This window comes from Rhinatrema bivittatum, chromosome 2 (genome assembly GCF_901001135.1).
Source record: "Rhinatrema bivittatum chromosome 2, aRhiBiv1.1, whole genome shotgun sequence".
In the NCBI taxonomy this organism is placed as follows: domain Eukaryota; kingdom Metazoa; phylum Chordata; class Amphibia; order Gymnophiona; family Rhinatrematidae; genus Rhinatrema; species Rhinatrema bivittatum.
Window position 1 is genome coordinate 69424737 of NC_042616.1, and position 23351 is coordinate 69448087.

General features: G+C 46.2%; 1 protein-coding gene across 2 annotated transcripts in view; it reads right to left on the minus strand.

The window, feature by feature from the left end:
- The window catches only part of C2H1orf35 (chromosome 2 C1orf35 homolog), a 106737-nt gene that overhangs the window by 33977 nt on the left and 49409 nt on the right, over positions 1-23351 (minus strand). For both annotated transcript variants that reach the window (XM_029588292.1, XM_029588291.1), the window contains 4 exons: positions 21191-21236; positions 11752-11834; positions 10546-10618; positions 2051-2133 (listed from right to left, as the gene is read on the minus strand). In XM_029588292.1, coding sequence (XP_029444152.1) covers positions 2051-2133; positions 10546-10618; positions 11752-11834; positions 21191-21236 — 285 coding nt within the window. The remainder of the gene's footprint in view (positions 1-2050; positions 2134-10545; positions 10619-11751; positions 11835-21190; positions 21237-23351) is intronic.

Consider the following 23351-nt stretch of genomic DNA (forward strand, 5'->3'; position numbering starts at 1 on the left):
CTTGCAAAGGTGTGCAACGATTTCCAGGTAGCAGTTTTGTATATGTCCTGCGGCGAGACTGCCTGGCTTTCTGCCCAGGAAGCTGCTTGAGCACGGAGCGAAAGAGCCTTGATGCCCTCTGGAGGTGGCCGACCAGCACCAACGTACGCTGAAGAGATTGCTTCCTTTAACTAGTGAGCAATTGTGGTTTTAGAAGCCTTGTTCCCCCTTTTTGGGTCCGCTCCACAGGACAAAGAGATGGTCCGATAGGCGGAATTCATTTGTAACATCCAGATATCGAATTAGGACGCGTTTGATATCGAGCCGTCTAAGTTCTCTGGAATCCTCGTCAGGGAAGGATGGTAGTTCCACAGATTGATTCAAATGAAAGGCCGAGACCACCTTTGGCAGGAAAGATGGATCTGTGCTCAAGGATACTCCCGAATCTGTGAAACAGAGGGAAGGCTACCTGCACGACAAAGCTCGAAGCTCCGAGATCCGGCGGGCAGAACAGTTGGACACCAGGAAAACTGTCTTCAGAGTGAGGTCTTTGAGGGTAGCTCTTCTCAGCGGCTCGAAAGGAGGACCACCTAGAATCCGAACTCCTTTAGAAACCGGACTATATCAGGATGTGACAAAAGAGGAGTTCCATCCAGGTGACGGACGAGGGAACCAAGAGCTGCCACCTGAACCCTCAGGGAATTGTATGCCAACCCCTTCTCCAGGCCATGCTGTAAGAAGGATAGTATCTGGACTACTGAAGCATGACGTGGAGATACACCTATGGATTCACACCAGGCCTCAAAGACTTTCCACACCCGCATGTAGGAGGTGGAAGTGGAAGTCTTCCTAGCCTTCAGGAGGGTCGAAATAACATCCTCCGGGTAGCCCCGTCTCCTCAACCTGCACCTCTCAAAAGCCAGGCCACAAGACAGAAGCGATCTACCTGGTCGAAAAATACAGGACCCTGATGCAGAAGGTTGGGAAGATGTCCCAGGCGGAGAGGTCCGTCCACTGAGAGTTTGACTAGGTCTGCAAACTACGGTCTTCGTGGCCATTCCGGCGCCACTAGAATTACAGGACCTCGGTGAATCTCTATTCTTCGAAGCAGCTTTCCCACCAGGGGCCATGGCGGTAACACGTAAAGTAGGCAGTTTCACGGCCATGGGAGGACTAGGGCATCCACTCCTTCTGTGCCTTGCTCCCTTCTGCAACTGAAGAAGCGTGGAGCCTTCGCGTTCTTTTGAGTGGCCATCAGATCCAGATGGGGAGTCCCCCACCGGGCGAAGAGGAGAGCCACTCTCCGGGATCTATGTGTTAACGGCTTAAGAAATCCGCTTGGACATTGTCCACTCCTGCAATGTGGGACGCCACCAGGTGGGAGAGGTGGAGTTCCGCCCACGCCATTATCTTGTCCATCTCCTGAGACATGGCGGCTCTTTGTTCCTCCTTGACGGTTGATGTACGCTACCATAGTGGCGTTGTTGTCCTGTGCGCGCACCAGGAGAGCAAGCGCTCTCCTGCGATTTTTACTGTATCGGCCCGTTAGACTGTCATGTAAATTGTGTTATTTTGACCAATATAAAATTTGCATCATTTGGAAAGTGGACTAAAAATCCAAAAGTTATTATTACACACCTGTCCCTTCCACCCTTCCTTCAGCACTGTTAATTCATTGCTTGTGCCTCACTTTTTCTTTTCTTAAAATGGGTGTCTATAGGAAAAGGTCTGCTTTAAAGGGCAAGGTAATTTTCCCCTTCCCCAGGTCAGGACTGGTTTCACAGTAATCATCAGATAAATCCCCAATATATTTCTGTCCTTTTGCCAAAGACGTGGATGATCATGTGCTCACTAGAGACTGACCATTCTCTAAACTGGGGTAGGGAATCTGTGCCCTGGAATAGTACAAAGCAAAGGAAACCCCGAGCCCATACAATTTCACATCTGTAAACACATGGCATTCATTGCTAGTATTTTATGATTAGAGCTCAGGGAGCATTCATTAAGTAACTTTGCATCAAATCTTGGCCTTGACAATGCAAGAAGGATTCAGTAGGATTTTTGCACTTACCTTGCTTTTTCCATTTTCTGTTCCCCCTCTAACTTTCTCTTCCCACTGGAAATCTCCTGACTCTTCTCTTCCACTTTATGATGCTATGAGTTTACAAAACACAAAATGAAGTTTTAACACGGCACTGATGCACAAACTGCTGCGTATCTCCAAAACCTATTTCTTTTAAAGTTAAGAATGTTTAAAATGTGAAGGATTCTGACAAACACGATGCAGGAAAGACTCAAGGGGATACAGAATGTCATAGCCCATAAGAGGGCTCCCTAAATAAACAGAAACACAAAGCACCAGTCTTCATATCAGGTAGGAGAAGAAACTGCAGGAAGGCAGCAAGTTAGTTTCCCATGCAAGCAAATATTTGTACAAAAAGCACAACTTAGTTCTGGGAGCAGACATCTCAGAGTTCTTTTTACAAAAAAACTTTTGCTTGCACAGTTTTTTGTATGGCCTTATCCCTTTCAGAAGATTTAGGAAATTAAAATCTTGGGCAAGATATGCTTTGTTAGCATGTTTTATGTTAATAAAGGTGAAAATAATCACATAGTATATTTATTTATTTATAATTTTTATATACCGACATTCTTACATTAAAATGCAAATCATACCGGTTTACATAAAACAGAAAAAGCAGGAAAAAATATTTTAAAAAATTATATAAAAAAAAAGTATATCAGAGGCTGGAGCAGCATGACTGATGGGGTTTCCCCTAGGCTCAGCCAAAGATAAGGCACAGCTAGTGGCTGTGCACGTGTAGGCCCATTCATTGCTGCTGGTGTGTCCTACCTGCCCCATCGCCTCACATCTGGCTCCTGACTCTGCTATTTGCTCTGCAGGGTGCCAGCAGGGGAATAATATGGGAAGGTTGTGATAGTGCTGAGGGAGAGAGTTTGGCTGGAGAGAGAACAGAACATGGGGTGTGAGAAAGTGTAGGAGGTCAGAGTAAGAGGGAGTGGAGTGGGAAGGGTGCAAGAGAGTACAAGAAGGTAAGAGTGTGGGATGAGATCATCGGGGAGTGGAATGGAGAAGGTGCAAGAGTGTAGGACTTCCTGTAACATACACACACCTCCAGAGCAATAACAAAATCTCCCCATCGGGATCCTGTAGCATATACTAATACACACACACCCCCTCACAATATTAATCAATCTGCACTCTTAAGATGCCACACAAGTCTATACTTGCACACTAAGATTTCTATTTCATTACAAAGAGATACTTTCAATCTTTGAAAGCTCTGTTTAGACACTCTTGCCTCCCTTCCCTACTCCCAGCAAAAGCAAATGAATCTTGATCCTTTGCAGAATCCGATGCAAACAACAGACTGATACAGAGGACCCACAGAGAGGCTGGTGATTTTATTTACTACATCACTATCCACTGCAACATTTCCTGATGTGTTTAAGAAAATTCTTAAACCATTGTTGAAAGAGGAGAATTTGGACTTTTTAAATTTGAATAATTAAAACCTCCTTTTTTTGTTAGCAAAACTTTGGAAAAGATAGTTGCAGTTCAACTAAAAGCATTTTTAACAACTTATAAAATACTACTTAAAAAATAGATTTTATTATTACGTTTAACAATATGGCCTTTCCTACGGCCAGGGGTGGATGTTTGAGAGGTCCAGGTAACCCTCTGTCTTAAGGGAGTCTAAGACCCTCACCTGACTAGCTGACACTCTTTAATACAGAAATTTGCTTTGGCATTTCGCCTGTTCATATTGTAGTTCCAGCTGTTCCTATTTTGCTCAATATATTTTGTTCCAAGGACAGTAGTTACAGCTTTTATATTTAATGGGTATATCTCTTACATCTTATTCAGTGATTACCAAAGCAAAAAATTCATTTAGTCTCTTTGTTATCGCTTTGTCATCCCTTAAGTAGCCCTTTTATGCCTTGATCATGTAATGGTCCAACTGATTCCTTCGTGGGCTTTTTATCTCGAATGTACCTGAAAAAGTTTTTATTATGAGTTTTAGCTTCCACGGCAAACTTCTTTTCAAATTCGCTCTTTTCCTTCCTTATCAATGCTTTGCATCTAACTTGCCAGTGCTTATGCTGTTTCCTGTTTTCTTCATTGGTCTTAAACTTAATTCCAAACACTCAGAACTTTTATGGGCAGGTTTACCAAACCTCGAGCCTGAGTTTACCATTCCTTTGCTTGTCCAAGGTTTGGATCCTGTTAAGATAGTTCAGGAGCATGGGGTTTGGCTGGATTTGGAAATAACTAAGAAATCTCATATTTCAAATGTAGTTAACTCTGCCTATTTTTGTTTGAGAATGATCTGACTTATTTGACATCTTTTGTCATATCAAGATCTAAGAACATGCTTTAATGATTCCAAAATTAGACTATTGCAATCTAGTCTACTTAGGCCTCCTTAAGAAGTTGCTCTACCATATGTAGTTTATTCAAAATTCAGCGTCTAGAATAAGAGAGAGACTTAGTCATATTTCACCAGTTCTTTGGTAATTACACTGGCTTCTAGTACAACAGCGGATTCAATTTAAATTGTTAGTTTTAGCACTCAATATTTTATATTATCAGGCACCAAGTTATTTATCTAGGAAGATTACTTATTATTTGCTAACAAGTTCCCTCCAATCATCTCAGTTGGAACTTTTTGTGGTTCCAAGTACTGAGAGATCAGACTAGAGAAGTATAGCACTAGAGCAGTGATGGCTAACCTATGACACGCGTGTCAGAGGTGACACGCCGAGTCGTTTTGGCTGACACGCGCAGCGTTTCAAGGACTATCAGAATTTTTTTATTTTTTTTTTTTATCGGCTGCGCCGAGCCTTTTCTTTTTCAGCTGCGCCGACCCTTTAAAATGTGTTTTTTAGTTTCCCCCTACCCTCCACCAATGCCCCCGGGCGCAGGGAGGCTCATGCGTCGCAGCGATGAGGCTCAAGACAAAGATCGCGTTCAAACGCGCTGATGCTCCTCCTTCCTCCCTGTGCGGCCCCGGAAGTAAACGTTGCCGGAGCTGCGTGGGCAGGAAGGAGGAAGAGAATCAGCGCGTGCAGAAGAGGAGGAGCCGCCGCGGGTCGCTGCGAATCCCAAGTCGCAGCGGCCCAAGAAGAGGAAGAGGCCCGGTAGCAGGGCTGCCGCGGCCCGAGAAGATCAGGGCCGCTGCAGAGTCCAACCTGCGGCGACCCACGAAGAGGAGGCCCAGAGGTGAGAGAGAGGCTGAGGGCCCGTAGAGTGCGTGCATGAGGTGAGTTGAGAGAGAGGACCTGAATGTTTGCAGAGACAGCATGTGAGAGCCCCTGTGTGTGTGTGTGTGAGAGAGAGAGAGAGAGAGCTTGTGCCAGTGAGAGCCTGTGTGTATGAATGATTGTATGAGAGAGAGCATGTGCCAGTGAGAGCCTGTGTGTATGAATGATTGTATGAGAGAGAGCATGTGCCAGTGAGAGCCTGTGTGTATGAATGATTGTATGAGAGAGAGCATGTGCCAATGAGAGCCTGTGTGTATGAATGATTGTATGAGAGAGAGCATGTGCCAGTGAGAGCCTGTATGTATGAATGATTGTATGAGAGAGAGCATGTGCCAATGAGAGCCTGTGTGTATGAATGATTGTATGAGAGAGCTTGTGCCAGTGAGAGCTTGTGTGTATGAATGATTGTATGAGAGAGAGCATGTGCCAGTGAGAGCCTGTGTGTGTGAGAAAGAGAAATGCATGTGAGAATGAGAACCTGACTGTGTGTTTGAGGGAAGAAGATGGAGAAAATAGAAACAGAAAAAAAGACAATATAAAAGGAATTGGCAAAAAAATAAGAAAGGGAAGGTGAAAAAAAAGCCTGTGACCAACCAATTAGAAAACTAAGATCAGACAGCAAAGGCAAAAAAAAAAAATTACTTTTTAGTGATTGGCACATGTAATCTTTGGGAATGTGCAAGAATAGCACTTTCTCTACGGATCGAGATCAGCATGGAGAAAGTGGAAGCCCACGGGGCCTGCACAGAGGAGGCAGCAGAATGGACTTCAGTGTCAGTAGCAGCAATCGGCACCTCCGCAATAGCCACGCGGCATCAGTGACAGTGGCAGCAGAGGAATGAGAGAGGTTCTGAGGTTGCTGGCAAAAGAAAGCGAGGGGGTTCTGCCTTTAGTGTGTGAATGTGAATGAATGGGACTCTGCCTGGGGGTGTATGTGTGTGTGTGAATGCATGGGTGCCTGCCTGGGGGTCTGTGTGTGTGAGAATGAACGTGTGCATGCCTGGGAGATGGGGAGGGAGTGTTGTGAACATGAATGGGAGCCAATAAAAAATCAACTGACAGATGAAGTTTGTAACGCTTGCTTGGACTTGAAGTGTACGAAATACCAACCTTCAATTGAAGATTTAGCCAATGAAATTCAGCAACAAAAAAGTCACTAAGCAGGTAAGGTAAAGAATTATTTGTTTTTGCTTTATTAATAAATACAGTATATATATTAAAATTATAACTTTGTTATTGATTAGAGCTACAAATATCACAAAATTATGGATTTTTCTAGAAGTGACACACCACCCGAGTTATGCTCGGTTTTTTTATGAATTTTGACACACTGAGCTCAAAAGGTTGGCCATCACTGCACTAGAGCTTTTCCAGTGGTAGCACCTAAAATATGGCACTCTCTCCCACTACAAAATAGAGTTATGGAAAATGCAATTAATTAACAAAAAAAAAAAAAAAAGCTAGTGAAGGCTTGGCCATTTCAGCAGGCCTTAGTGTAATATGTTTAATTGCTGTATTATACTATGGAAGAATTTCATATGCATTGAATGTGTTTTATATTGTGATTGTAATCTTATGATATATTGTACTATTGCTGCTGTAACTTTTAATCTTATTGTAAATCACATTGAGATTCTACGGGCCTGCAACACAAAAGGACTTTGCCAAGGGTAGCACAGCCAGAAGTGGTTTGCCCGCATTTCCCCAAAGGACGGCCCTGAGTAGGAATACTGAACAGTTAGATAGAGTCTGGGAAAGAGATTAAAAAAAAAAAAAAAAAGGGGTGTGTCTCTTATTTCTCAACACACTTTACTCCAAAAACATGTTGAAACATGAGTGAGGAATGTGACCAAGAGAAATACTAGAACTGAGACACAGGCAATTTATATTTTTACCCCATCTTCTAATTCAGCAGCTTTAAAACAAAGGCCTGCGGATGCTGCAGAGGGAATCCTGGCCATCCCATCATAGCCACACTTACTATCTGGTTCTAGAGCAAAGGCACTGTCTTATGCTCCCAAGCAGGGGTCTTTTTCCCTCTCCTTCACCCCCCACTGTCACCCCAAAAGGGCCTATTTATCTGTTACCCACACCATCTTCAGTTCTAGGCAGGGTATAGATATACCTCACTACATAAAATTGGTTCTTACCTGCTAATTTTCATTCCTGTAGTACCACGGATCAGTCCAGACTCCTGGGTTTTGCCTCCCCACCAGTAGATGGAAACAGAGAAGTTTTGACCTACTCTGCCCCATACCCTGAGGTGCCACCTACAGTCCGTCAGTATTTTAGTGTATCAAAGCAGAACAAGATAAAACTATCATAACAAGTTAACGGCCCCGCATGAACCGGGGGAGAGAAATCATGTAACAACACACTCAACCTGCACACGAACCCCAAGACAAACCAGAACCCATGAGCGTTTATAGATATCTGGAAAACCAGCCTACAAAAAAAGAATTAACTGAACGAGCGGACTCTCTATCACCTGAATGCTTAAATGGGCGGGACTCTGGACTGATCCATGGTACTACAGGAATGAAAATTAGCAGGTAAGAACCAATTTTCCTTTCCCTGTACGTACCCGGATCAGTCCAGACTCCTGGGATGTACCAGAGATCTTCTAGTTGGGGTGGGACCCTGAGAGTCCCGCTCGGATCACACCTTCACCAAAACCCCCAGTGCCTGGGGCCTGGACATCCAACCAGTAATGCCTCACAAAGGTGTGCAAAGACTTCCACATAGCCGCCCTACAAATCTCTTGTGGCAAAACTTGCTGACATTCCACCCAAGATGCTGCCTGCGAACGGGTAGAATATGCTCATAGACCGACCAGGAGCGGTTGGCCTTGAAGCAGATACACCTTCTACCAGCGAGTGACCGTAGCCCTGGGCGCCTTGTGTCCTCTTTTGTGATCACTCCAGAGCACAAAGAGATGGTCCAACATGCGGAAACTATTGGTAGCCTCCAAATAACGCAATAGAATGCAACGCACATCTAGTTTCGTCAGGCCCCTCGACTGGGGATCAGATCGATCCAAGTCAAGAAAGGAAGGGAGCTCTACTGATTGATTCAAATGAAGAGAGGATACAACTTTTGGGAGAAAGGAAGGAACTGTTCGTAGCAAAACTCCTGTATCCATAATTCTCAAAAAGCGTTCCCTGCAGGATAACGCCTGAAGTTCTGACATCCGACAAGTTAAGGAAATAGCCACTAGGAAAACAATCTTCAATGTAAGATCTTTTAGTGTTGCTCTCTTCAACGGGTCAAAAGGTGCCCCACATAGGGCTTTGAGATCCAGATTCAAACTCCATGACAGACAAGGGTTCCTGACCAGCAGACGTAAATGTTTTGCCCCTCGGAGAAAACGTGCCACATCTGGATGCACAGCCAACGCTACTCCCCTGACCTTACTGCACAAGCAACCGAGAGCTGCCACCTGCACCCTTAATGAGCTGCATGAAAGGCCCTTTGTCAGGCCTGCCTGCAAGAAAATATGCGACACTGAGGCACAAAAAGGAGTCACCCCCTGTTCAAATCACCACGACTCAAATATCCCCCAAACTGACATAAGCCAGAGAAGTAGAGGATTTCCTAGACCGCAAGAGGGTAGCCACAATCACATCAGAGTAGGCCTTGCTCTTTAGACACTGCCTTTCAAAAGCCATGTCGCTAGACAAAAGAGATCCACCTCATCCAAAAAACAGGCCCCTGACGAAGGAGGCTCGGGAAATCTCACAGCCAGAGGCATCCTTCCACAACTAGATTGACTAGATCCGCAAACCATGGATGCCTTGGCCATTCCGGATCTATCAAGATCACCTTCGACGGGTGAGATTCTATGCGCCTCAGCAGCTTGCCAATCAAAGGCCATGGTGGGAACACGTTCAGTAGAATGTTACTTGGACAGGAGAGAACCAGTGCATCCACGCCTTCCGCTCCTGGTTCTCGGCGTCAACTGAAGAAACGAGGAATCTTGGCATTGCGAAACGTTGTCATCAGATCCATGTTCGGCCCGGACCACTTCTCGCAAATGAGCTTGAACGCCTCTCGAGAGAGATCCCACTCCCCGGGATTCGAGCCAGTTGCGACTGAGAAAAATCGGCCTGAACATTGCCGACCCCGGCGATGTGAGAGGCTGCAATGCTGACTAAATGCTGTTCCGTCCACTGTCGATTCTTGGTTCCTCCTTGGCGATTGATATAAGCCACTGTGGTCTCATTGTCGGACAGGATCCTGACTGACTTCCCTTGTAGGATCAGTCGGAAGGCCTGCAGTGCTAATCACATCGCTCTGGTCTCCAAACGATTGATCGACCACTGGGACTCCTCCCTCAACCACTGGCCCTGTACCGATTTCTCCTGACACACCGCTCCCCAGTCAGAGAGACTGGGGTCTGTGGTGACCACCGTCCAATCGGGGACTTCCAGGGATACCCCCCGGTTCAAGTTGTCTGAGTTGAGCCACCAATCTAGACTGGAACAAGCAGAGTCTGTAAGAGGCAGAGGGAAATGAAATTGCTCCGACACCGGGCTCCAATGGGAAAGCATGCTGATTGCAGAGGTCTCATATGAGCAAAGGCCTAGGGAACTAACTCCAGGGTGGATGCCATCAATCTAAGGACCCGCAAATAATCCCAAACTCTGGGCGGATGCTTGGACAACAAATCCCGAAGCTCTTGCAGCTTGACGATGCGGCCCCCAGTCAGAAAAACTCGGCCCTGTCGTGTTTCGAACCAGGCCCCCAGAAATTCCAAGGACTGGGAAGGAATCAGATGGCGAAGTTGATCACCAAGCCGAGTGATCGCAATAGCTGAAGAGCCCAATGAACCGCCAAGCAGCAAATTAACTCCGACTTTGCCCGAATCAACCAATCGTCCAGATATGGGTGAACAAAGAATCCTTCCTTCCGGAGCTGCGCCACCACCACAATCATCACTTTGGTAAAGTTCCTGGGTGCCATGGCCAGCCCAAATGGCAGGGCACGAAACTGGAAGTGGTCTCCCAGTGTCAATGAAACTTTCTCTGTCTCCATCTGCTGGTGGGGAGGCAAAACCCAGGAGTCTGGACTGATCCAAGTACGTACAGGGAAATAAAATTATCTGAAAACACAGGTAATGTAATATTCATAGGTACATCACAATAAATTGATCGTTCTTATAAGTGATGCCTCCTGTGTCAATGCTGCCCAGTCACCAAAAGATTAGCCTCTGAATGTATCCTATGGAAACCATAGGGTAGAAAATGAACAAAGACGACAAGTGTGGCCAAAAGTGCTTACTGTGAAAACAGACAATCCCAGTTTGGCAGCTTCCCTGTCCTCTCTGGAAAGCATCATTCTACCAGCGCTGCCACTGACAGAAAGAAAAAGAAAAATGTTATTTGCTGTTTATTGGTATCTGCTGCACATTAACATGGACTGTGTCTAATGTTCACAGAGGCAGAGCAGAGTTCAAATGCAGGATTGCAAGATCCTCACGTCCACTCTACCCTAGCCCGCTGCAGTTACCACAATCCTTTTACCATCCAGTGCATACGTTAACCACATCTCTAAATTAACTGTGAGCACTTCACCCTGCCACTGCGATACCAGGAGTGCTGAAAAATAAAATGTATCCCCTTGGAAACATAAGATAGCAAATACAAACAGAGAATAATTTTAAGACTCCTACTGCATGGCAGTTTCAGCCCAAGGAGGTTTTACATTTTACTTAATTAGGTACACCTGAGGGCTCTTGTTTTTAACCTGGAAATGTACTTGTTCAGGTTTACCTAATTAAGCTCACAGTAAAAGCCAGAAAGGCTGCAACTTGTACAAAAGGAAGCCTCAAAATACAGACCAGGTGAAGAGAGTGCAAGGCCTCTCTCTACACACCTCTATGTTTCAGGATGCTCCCGGCATTTTAGTCCTATCTTCCTTCAATCTATAATGCTTTAGCAACTTCCACTGGCCAAGAGGGGACAATGCAACTTCCTACTGCCATTTCTGACTCTATGCTGGTAAAAGTGATAAGCAGAGAATAATAGTTAAATCTATTATGATGGAATGGACATTTTCCCCAATTTTCAGGGACTTTATTATCATTATGAACTGTGATTGTGATCCAATAAACTGCACCCTGGGAAAATCCCACCCTCCCTATCCCCAATATTGGATGATGTCATTTATTCCAGAGTGCCCAGCTGAATGTTGGTTTCTAAATAGATGATATTCTATAACATTTTGGTATCCTATGTGAACGAAGAGTATTGCATGAAGCCAAATTTTAAAAGGTTCTTACTATTATGATTTATCATTTTCATAAACTCTGCCAGTAGACAACTCCCCCTAATTAAAGGCAGAGCTTATGATCAAAATCCTAATTTGTGATTTTCAGATCATCTCTTTATTATATTGCACTCGAGCAAAGTGAGGGGTAAAGAGAGAGGATGGATCACATCTCACGTCATCAAAGCTCCATTCTAAGCCTGCCCTGGGGTTCAATACCTGGAACTTCCAAGCCCCAAAACCCGGTCCACATCTTTCTCATCACGCTCGGCTCCTTCCCGCTTGCATACTTCTGCAAGATCCTACCATGAGAAAAATAAGAACCACAAAAAAATACCAAATGCATTAGCAATGATTTATAAAGCAGCACAAAGTGTCAAACCACAGTCCTGTTCCACTTCTTAAAACTTCACATCATCTGAAACAGACCTGCTCACGCCAACTGGATATGTGTGATTTCTTAGCTATTTGTATAAATCATTTTAGCTTGGATCCCCTTTTCCTTTCTTACATATTTATTGTACTTTCACCAGCTGCTGGACAGATGCATATATCTTGCTGAAGTTGTATGATCTGCTCTGATGTACTTGAATATGGAAGTGGAAAATAAATAGATAAAATAGTTTACACAAGAGAGAGCCTGTGAGAAGCCTGGACACCTGCCCAATGAAAGTGGAATTTCCTTTTTGGAATTGTCACCCCTCCCACCCCCGACTGAATCAGAGGCCGAGGAGTACTTAACTGCGGCGTGCAGTGGCGCGCTGCCACTGGCACCAAAGCCACACGCCTAAGGGACGCATCCCTTTGTCCCTTTCTTCGATCTGATTTCTCGCTTGATTTTGGCTATATTCCATTGGGTAAAAAGAGAAAAGCTGGCCTGAAGCCATTACCCTCCATATCTCAGGTAACTCCCTCTCATCTTACTCAATTGACTTTGGATGGCTTTCACTCTTCAAAGCCCAGCAGCCTGCTCGGAGAAATTTGGAGCAGTTTGCTCCATTCAGCAGGAGGCCTCAGGCTCTCAGAGCCCACAAGGTCCTATACCACCTCTACTGTGTCAGGACCTGGAGATCAGGATTTAACACCCTTGAAAGGCTTATCTCCTTCTTTCCCGGAGGGTAAGCCCTGGGAGGGGAGTTCTGTGGCGACTTCTACCCCGATGAAAATAATACCATCTAAGCCTCCAGTTATCAACTTAGATATACTATGGACCGCAATTACCAACTTAAAGTCAACGCTATCCACTAGGATAGACTCTGTTTTGGGAACTGTTGCTAGAACTTCTGTCCAGGATAATAATGATTCCATTTTGTTTTCTGATCACAGCAATCAGATGGATTCCTCTTAAATCTCAGTGCTCTGCTATTTCTGATATCAATGGTGCCTTAATTTAAGAGAATATGTTTCTTTCTAGAAAAACTGAAAGTGTTGGTAATTATTTGAGAAGTTTTTATTTTCCTTATTGTTCTCTTTCGCCTACCTCTGGAGATTCTGAGGAAATGTTATTCAGATTTTCTCAGGGTCTCCAGAGAGGCTAGTTAAAGCTAACTATTTTCCTATTACTGATGTTCAATTAGCTGCTCAGGATTCATTAGATCTGAAAATTCTGATACTCCTATTACCCAGTAGAGCTACCTTACTGGTTGTTTTTATACAAGTGTGAAGCACAACTGACTTTGAGGTTATTTTTTCAAATAAGAGATACCTTTTTTGGGATAGAGCATTTCTATTTTCTCTGATATTGTCAAGGAGACTCAAATATGCTGAAGAAGTTTTTTTTCCTTTAAACAAAAGGACACTGATTATTGGGGCTATTTTCCAACTGAGGTTTCCCTGCAAATGCCTAGTGAAGTGAAAAGGATCTACCGGTAATTTATCTTTTATGATCCAACTCAGTTGGAAAGGTTTTTGCAGAATAATTTATCTGATGTTGGTTAATTGCAAGTAATTAATACTGTGACCTTCTTATGAAAATAGCTATTGTTCCTTCCGTGTTTTTCTTTTTTCTACTCTAACTCTCCCCATATATAGAACTTGTATAAGTTTACTGACTAATAATTAATTTGACTGAGGTTTCCTATTTTCAGTTGTTCAGTCACTGTTATATGTTTTTTCAAGTTTTGCTTGGAATGGAATGTTAAATTAAAATGATATAAAGGATTAAAAAAAAATAAATTTTGTTTTTTAAAAACTCAGTTTACACAAATTTCACATCCTCATCTTCCTTTTGAGAATTTGACTGCTGCAGGTCTATGATGTGATATAATGGTACTTCAGCTAATATAATAAAACAAGCCAACACCCACCTTCCATTCCAATCTCTCAAGACCTTGGCTGCTTACAAATCTTACAACAAGGGTCACAGGAAATATGGAAATCTACTGCAGTGCCTTACCCACTAGAAATATGGAAATCCACTGCACTGCCTTACCCACTAGAAATATGGAAATCCACTGCAGTGCTTTACCCACTAGAACACAAAGAGGTTGATATTCAAAAGACATTTAGACAGACATTTATCCGTCTAAATGGCTAAAGGAAAACTGGTTCTTACCTGCTAATTTTCATTCCTGTAATACCACAGATCAGTCCAGACAAGTGGGTTATGCATCCCTACCAGCAGATGGAGTCAGAGAACAAAAACTTTGGGTACTGCTATATAACGAGAATGCCACCTGCAGTCCCTCAGTATTGGCCTGTACCCACGCCCAACAACTAACATTAACTAACGTAACTAACGGGCGAAGGGGGTTGGAACCAAAAACACAACAGCCAACCACTCGCCTGTAACGAAAGAACAAAAAAACCACTAGACCACCTTGGCACCTGCTCCATCTTGAGCATCTGCAATACTGGTAGTACCAAGAAAAAAATGTTCTTCAGCCAAACCTTACAACTCAAGGCAGTCTTTCGGAGTCTGAAAAGAGGGTGGGCCTCTGGACTGATCTGTGGTATTACAGGAACAAACATTAGCAGGTAAAAACCAACTTTCCTTTCCTCAACATACCCAGATCAGTCCAGACCAGTGGGATGTACCCAAGCCACCCTACACTGGGCGGGAACCTGAAAGACCTGCACACAGAACACTCTCCCCGAAGGACAATTCATCTTGCGCCCTAACATCCAATCAATATTGCTTGGTGAAGGTGTGGAGGGAGGACCAAATCGCTGCTCTACAGATATCCTGTGGGGACAGAAGCTGACACTCAGCCCAGGAGGTAGCCTGGGCCCTAGTGGAATGAGCTCTCAGACTCAAGGGGACCTGATGCTCTCGGGCAACATACGCCGAGCAGATGGCCTTCTCAATCCAGCGCGCAATAGTAGCCTTAGAAGCTTTGTTACCTTTCTTAGGTCCACCGAACCAAGACAAACAGATGATCTGACAGACGGAAGTCATTGATAACTTCCAAATAGCGCAAAAGAGCACGACGCTCATCCAAAAGATGAAGATTCTTCTCCTGAAGGGAATCCCGGGACCACTGCGGAAAGCCTGGCAGGTCCACAGCCTGATTGACAAGAAAGGCAGACACCACCTTGGGAGCAAAAGAAGGCACCGTGTGCAGCGAAACTCTATCATCGTAAATCCTAAGGAAAGGATCTCGACACGACACGAGGAGAACAAATGGCTACCAGGAAAACGGTCTTCAAGGTCAAATCTTTAATCTGAGCCCTGCATAAAGGCTCAAAGGGAGCTCCACAAAGCACATGAAGCACCAGGTTCAAACTCCAATCCAGACATAATGGGCGGACGGGAGGGCGTAAATGCTTGACTCCCTTGAAGAACCTAGAAATATCTGGGTGAACCGCCAGCGACCGACCGTGAAAACTGCCCTTTAAGGCACCTAAGACCGCTACCTAGACCCGAAGGGAATTTAAAACCAAACCCTTAGCCAACACCTGTTGAAGGAAATCCAACACCTGGGGAACCTCCTTTGACATTGGATCCAAGGAGTGCTGGAGGCACCAAGCCTCAAACAGCTTCCAGACCTTAACATAGGCCATAGAAGTAGCCAGTCGCCACGCCTGAAGAAGAGCAGAAATGACCTGCTCAGAATATCCCCTCAATCGCAATCGTCGCCTCTCAAAAGCCAAGCCACGAGAGAGAAGTGATCCTCCCGATCCGAAAATATGGGCCCCTGATGGAGCAGGCATGGGAGATGAACCAGCTGTAGGAGACCTTCAGGCGCTATTGAAACCAAGTCCGTGAACCATGGACGACTTGGCCACTCCGGAGCCACCAGTACTACGCTGCCTGGATGTCTCTCTATGCGTCGGAGAAGCCGACCTTTGAGAGGTCAGGGAGGGAAGGCATAGAGAAGAATCCCCGTGGGCCAAGGACACACTAGGGCGTCTAACGCTACCGAGCCCATCTCTCGTCGACGACTGAAGAAGCATTCTGTCTTCGCATTGGCCCGAGTTGCCATCAGATCCAACTGAGGCATGCCCCACCTGGCGCAAATGAAGTTCCAAGCTTCAGGGGCCAGTTCCCACTCCCCCAGATCGAGCTGTTGCCTGCTGAGGAACTCCGCTTGAACATTTTCCACCCCTGCGACATGCGATGCTGCGATTCCTTTGAGATAGCGCTCCGCCCAGGCGAACAAAAGCCTTTCTTCCAGCACCACCGCGAGACTCCTTGTTCCGCCTTGCCGGTTGATGTAAGCTACCGTCGTCGCGTTGTCTGAGAATACCTGAACCATTGTGTTCTTGACTAGGGGGGCAGAAATGCTCGGAGGGCCAATGGGACAGCCCTCATCTCGAGGCAGTTGATGGACCAGGAACTCTCCGTTGGCGACCCAATACCTTGAGCGGATTTGTTTAGGCAAACTGCTCCCCAGCCTGTCAGACTGGCATCTGTGGCGATAACCACCCAATTCGGCGGGTCCAAGTCCACCCAGTGTCAGGTTGCTGTGCAAAAGCCACCACGACAGACTGACTCTGGAAGCAGAGGCAATGGTACTTGGAACTGTTCTGACACCAGGCTCCACCTCGACAATAGTGCACGCTGCAATGGCCGCAAATGAGCGAACGCCCATGGAACCAAATCCAAGGTGGAGGCCATGGATCCCAGGACTTGTAAGTGATGCCAAACCGTCGGAACCTTCCTCTGAAGGAGAGCCTTGACCTGATCTTGCAACTTCACCACACAGTCTGATGCTAGAAAAATCTTGCCTTGGAAGGTATCAAAAAGCGCTCCCAAGTAAACTAGCGACTGAGCGGGCTCCAAATGACTTTTCTGGACATTTATGACCCAGCCGAGTGACTGCAAGGTGATCATCACCCTCTGGACCGATCTCTCGTAGTCCTCCCGTGACTTCACTTGAATCAACCAGTCATCTAGATATGGGTGAACTAAGACTAAGAACGCTGCCATGACCATCATGATCTTGGTGAAGGTATGTGGAGCCGTCGCCAGGCCGAAAGGAAGAGCCTGAAACTGGAAATGCTGACCCAGGACCTTGAACCAGAGATACCTATGGTGATCCCGATGGATCGAGATGTGGATATACGCTCGGTAAGGTCTAAGGACGCGAGAAATTCCCCTTTGCGCACCTCAGCCACCACCGCCCTCAAGGTCTCCATGCGAAAACAGGGGACTCGAAGACACTGGTTCACCCACTGAAATCCAGAATGGGAAGAAAGGTGCCCTCTTTCTTGGGAACCACAAAGTACACCGAATGCCGGCCCTGGCCCTGTTCTGCTAAAGAAACTGGAACAGTGGTCCTGAGATCGAGAAGCCGTTGCAGGGTCCCCTACACTGCCTCGCGTTTGGCCCGCAAGGCTACGTGAGACTCCACAAAGGCCTCCAGAACCGGGCGCAAAAACTCAAGAACGTAACTGTCCCGGACCACTTCCAAGACCCAACAGTCCAAGGTAATCCTTGCCCACTCCGCGTAAAAGCTCGACAATCTGCCACCTACAGCTTCTCCGACTGAATGGGTGCCCCTGGCTTCATTGGGAGGGTTTTCCATGTCCAGCGCCCTGGCCCGTGGATTCTCGGCCTGGGCGACGCCCTCCACAAAAGGACTGCTGATGCCATGGGGTCGGCCTGGACCCCGAAGGAGCTGAAGGCCTACCAGTGTGAAATCTGTGAGGGTCCTGAAAGCGAGCTTGAGGGGGAAAAACCTTCCCTGAAGGTTTCCTATTCTCCGGAAGCCGGTTGCCCTTGGACTCCCCAAGTAACTTTACCAATTGGTCCAGGTCCTCCCCGAAGAGAAGCTTGCCCTTGAAGGGGAGGTTACAAAGCTGAGACTTGGAGGACAAATCCGCCGACCAATTTCGCAACCAGAGGAGTCTACGAACCGAGACCGCGGATACTTACTATGCACCGAGGTCCAAACCAAATCATACAAGGCGTCTGCGACATACACAACACCTGCCTCCAATCGTGCGGCCTGTAAGGGTCCACCACTGCCGGCATTCGGCGCAGCGGATGCCTCCTGGACCCAACAAAGGCAGGCTCTCTGCATGAGGCTGGCACAAATAGCCGCCCGTAGACTCAGAGCAGAGACTTCAAAGACCAGCTTAAGCTGAATCTCCAGCTTGCGGTCCTGTATGTCCTTCAGTGCTGCAGCCCCGGCCACAGAATTGGTGATCTTCCTGGTCACGGAAGACACTGCCGCGTCCAGCTTCGGCACCTTCAGAAGATCCAGAACATCCTGCGATAGGGGGTAATTCTTCGCCATTGCTCTGCCCACTTTCAAGTCTGCGTCTGGCGAGTCCCACTCCCGGGTAACCAGTTTGCGAACCTTCTTTGGCAGCGGAAAGGAGGTCGTCGGACCATGAATCCCATACAGGACCAGGTTAACCCCTTTGCTGTCAGACTCATCCTGAGCCACCTTGACCCCCAGAACCTCCTAAACCTGGGGGATAAGAGATCGAAGCTCCTCACGCTTAAACAAGCGCACCACGCTGGGATCATCGCCCTCAGATGAAGGCAGCTCGTCTGGATCCAGTTTGTCCTTGGTCCCATCCCAGGGTCCTGATCCAAACTTGAAAATGTGGTGTCCCCCAGCAGAGCCGGCAACCTATCTTCGACTCGGGTCCCCTGTAGGTGGTTGGGCATCCGAGAGCACCCTGGACGCCCGCTTAGCCTGATGTTCAGATGTAATGTCCAGCCATGCTGCTTTCTTCAATGCTGCCTGCTTCCTAGCCAGGAAAGCCTGGTGAAGCAGCAGCACGAACTCCGGGCAAAACTCCCCTGGGTCCTCTCCCCCCCCCTCAGCTGAGGGGTTCGGTAACCCAGAATCCACCCGAAAGGAACAAACCTGCTCTACAGGGGAAAAGATGGGAGGGGCTTCCTCATCCCGCGACATCCGACGCGGGTCGTCCCCCCCCGTAGGCCTTGCCTAACAGACCTCTTACCCGAAGAAGGTCCCTCCTGCCCGGTGCTACAGGCAGAACAGAGGGAATCTACATCCAGAGTCTGTCCTGTCGCGCCACACGCACAGCAGGCCGCTATTTTAGTTCGGGGAGCCATGAGCCAGCCCGCGCAGCCATGCAGTCGTCGGCAAAAAATGAAAAATGAAGTCGGGAAAACCTCCGCGCGACAGTGGGAACTAAAAATAACCAATCCCCTGCAAGCGTGAAGCTCCGAAGGCAGAGACCGAGAGAGCCGAGACAAAAAAAAGAAAAAAACACGCGAAGGCTTTCCCCCCCCACCCCCTTCCCGTTGACCTACCTGGAGCCCCGGGACACCGACTAGGCCCGCGGGGGTCTAGCTCCCTCCTCTCCATTGGCTGCTGGAAACAGCACGGCCCGTCCCTCGAACAGACTCCGCTTACCTTGAGGCAGTCAGCTGATTTTTTTTTTTTTTTTAAACTTTAATGAGATACCCTAGGAGTCTCAGGGAGGCGAGGAAAAGGAGCCGCTTCAATGGACGAGGGAGCCAGAAGCCCCTGGTTGTCGAAGTTACTGGACCGCTGCGGGTGAGACACAGGCGGGGGCATCCAACCCCCCGGTCGCTCGGCTTCCAAAGAGGGATGGCCCACGAAAGTGCCTAACACCTCAGGAAGCAGTAATACTAGCCCTAACTATCTTACTTCCTTTCTTTTCTTTCTTTTTTTTAACTAACTAATTAACAGACTGCAGGTGGCACTCTCAGTTATGTAGCAGTGCCCAGAGTTTTTGTTCTCGGACTTCATCTGCTGGTAGGAATGCATAACCCACTGGTCTGGACTGATCTGGGTATGTTCAGGAACCAGTGATATTAAATGCCAGATGTCGGAGGCGTTCTGGGGGTGGGCAGGAGTTGGTTTTTGGGGAGGAGCAGAGTTAGCCACGTAAGTTATGCTGCTAATTCTGATCATGCCATAAGGCTGTCCTAAAGTTAGCCGGATATACTTATCCGGCTAACTTTAAGATATCCCGATATATTAAGTGGCGCCTTTGTGCCACTGAATACTCTCGTTAAGTTAGTTAGATAGCTATATCCGGCTAACTTAACTAGCCTCTCTGCGGCTGAATATCAGCCCCCATGTGTGAGGCTCATAGCCTGGGCCCTCACATTTGTGGTATGCATCCTGCACCCTCACAAAGTGTAGGCAATGGTGCAGTCAACAGAGCATTAAAGGGAACATGACAAAACCAACCTGCAGAAGGACTAATTTTCCACAGGCAGTCAAGCATGCCTGGCTGATAGCTTGGAAATACCCTTATCTAGAACAGTGTAGGCAGGGACAACCAGGCACACTCAGTATGTTGATTGCCCTTATTTACAGACATAGCCAATGTTACTATGCTATGTCACTCTTAGAAGCTGTAACAAGGGGCTTGAAAATGCTCAACATTATTGTGTCAATAGCAAACCTGTTCTCCTGGAGCTGTAGATATTTGGGAGTATGTTGCATGTTATTAGAATTGGAGTTTCTGGGATTATAGAGCTTTTGGGTATGAATTGAAAAGCTGTACAAATTCTATAGTGGGAATTTCAAAGTGGGATTTTAGTGTGCTTTTTTCTAGTAAGGAGTGCATTAGTTCACGCATTTCTTGTATAATTTCTTTGGGTTGGTACAATACAAGATATTACATCGATCATAGTACTCTATTTTTCCTGGGACTTCCTATTCATAAAGAAACCCTTCATAATTCAGACAGCTCTAAAAATCCCATCTTCCCTGTAACCCAGAACAGTAAGTAATAGAGCCCACTTCCACTAGTGATCCTAACCTGACTGACTTGCTTGGTTCAGTAAGGAAGCTCTTTCCCTTTTAACTAAAATCATTTTTATAACAGAACAATTTGCAAATAACTTTCACTCTGGAACAATTTGAATTGCTATAGTTGTTGAAAGTATAACAAGCATACCTAAAGAAGAGCAATATCCAGTAGCAGCAACTGGTGCTATGCAAAGAACATATAATAGGATTTCGGCCACACACACCACGGCAAAAAAAAAAAAAAATATATATATATATATATATTTATATATATATTGGAACAGGCATTAAAAATAAAAAATCTGTTTTAGAATTGTGGTAACTTAGGTAGGGTCTTGCTAATTCAATTATTCTGCACTCCAGGTGAGTATGAGGAGAGCTGGACCTGCCAGGCAAGTGCAACTTCCTAGGAGAACTGCACCCATGTTAAAACGCTGCTTAAACACAGACAGAGATAGCAGAGCCCCCTACTTCCCTCCCTCTCCACCAGCTGTTCCTCATACCTCCTTACTCAGGCCTGTGGGCTGGCGTTTCACCTGCTTGTAACCTCTGAAACAACAAAAAACACATGATCATAAGACAAGAAATGCAGAATACAAACTGAAAAAGTGGACAGTGAGATGAAGAGGTCCACTTCCAGAACTCGTTATGTAGGCGCTTAAAGCAGTAACTGCTCTGCTTTCTATGCAGTAAGCAGAGACTGCTATCATGTATACACAGTGCCAATTTGGAGCCCTGTTTATTCAGACCCAGATTACTGGTAAAGCATCGCTTCACCACAGCTGCTTCAAAAGTTGGTTACTGTGAAAACATCACAGGGATTAAAATAAAAAGATCATTTATTAAAGACTGTTGTATTTTCAGTTGGGGGATCTCAGTCCAGGTCACAACAAACAGTTGTCAATATCTCTTTAATTTACAAAAAAAACCAACAAAAACCCTCTAAAAACATCACAATTTGGTACTGACTTGCACACATTAGGAGTATCAAAGACTGCACAGGTACAGAATGAAGTACACTCCCATAGGAAAATTGGTTCTTACCTGCTAATTTTCATTCCTGTAGTACAACAGATCAGTCCAGACTCCTGGGTTTTGCCTCCCTGCCAGCAGATGGAGACAGAGAAAGTTTCATTGACACTGTACATAGCCCAGTGCACCACCTGCAGTCCCTCAGTATTGACCTGTACCCAAGTCAAGATGACAGCAACAGCCATAAATTTCTAAGCAAGCTTCTAAACAAACTCACTCCCCTCCAATGAGCAGGAAGAAGGTGAAGTTGCCCAAAAAGCAACGGAAAACTCGTTTCCCAAATTTAACATAAGCGATCAGCATTGAAAACCTCCAACTCCGCATTATATACAAAGCAACAGTACGAGTGGCAGACTCTCCCCCTCCAGTAAATGGGCAGGTCTTTGGACTGATCTGTGGTACTACAGGAATGAAAATTAGCAGATAAGAACCAATTTTCCTTTCCCTATACATACCCAGATCAGTCCAGACTCCTGGGATGTACCTAAGCTCCTCTTAACTCGGGGGGGGGGGGGGGGGAGACACGGGGACGTGGACAGTTCCGCTCGTATAACACTCTCACTAAAGCACATGGAAGCCAGAGCTCAGACATCCAAGTGATAATGCCTAGCAAAAGTGGGCAATGACGTCCCAGTAACCACTCAGCAAATTTCATGCGGAGACACCTGATATGACTCAGTGCAAGAAGTCGCCTGAAACACGTCAAGTGCGCTCCTAAACCCCTCGGCAGCAGGCACCCTTTAGAAATATAAGTCAACTTGATCGCTTCCTTCAGTCACTACACAATTGTAGCTTTAGAAGACTTATTTCCCTTCTCTGGACTACTCCACAGGACAAAGAGGTGATACGATCTACAAAGAGGAGATGTGATCTATAGAAATCATAAGTAACCTTTAGATACCTCAATAATGCATGCCTCCAATCTAAGAGCCTAAGCTGCCCCTCAGGAGGCGTAAAGGAATCCAAATCCATAAAAGCTGGAAACACTACTGTCTAGACTACCTCAGGCAGAAAAGAAGGCACCATACATAAAGATACTGGTAGGAAGGGATCTCAACACGATAGTGTCTGGAGCTCCAAAATTCTTTTGGCTGAACAAATAGCAAACAAGAAAACCACTTTAAGAGTCAAGTCTTTAACTGCAGCTCTCTTTAGTGCTTCAAACAGAGCCTCACACAATCCTCTAAGGACTAGATTCAGATTCCAAGATGAACAAATGTTCCACACCTGAGAACACAAGTTCTTAGTTCCTGGAGGAACCATAGAACATCTGGATGAGCGGACAGAGGATACCCTTGCACCTTACCACAGAGACAACCCAATGTCGCTACCTGGACACTCAGAGAGTTAAAGGCCAGTCCCTTAACCAGAATCTTTCTGTAGAAAAGCCAAAATATGTGACACTGTAGCATGATCAGACTGAGGCTGCACTCTGTCAATAGCAGACCAGGACCTACCATCCAGCACCCACCCAGCTGCATCCAGGACTCACTCAACACCATCCAGCACCCATCCAACTGCATCCAGGACTCACATCAACCTACCATCCAGGAGTCAACATATACAAGTTATCCTACTCCTCATCAGGCCTGCTCATTATCTACTATACCTACAATGATCAACAGGCCACAC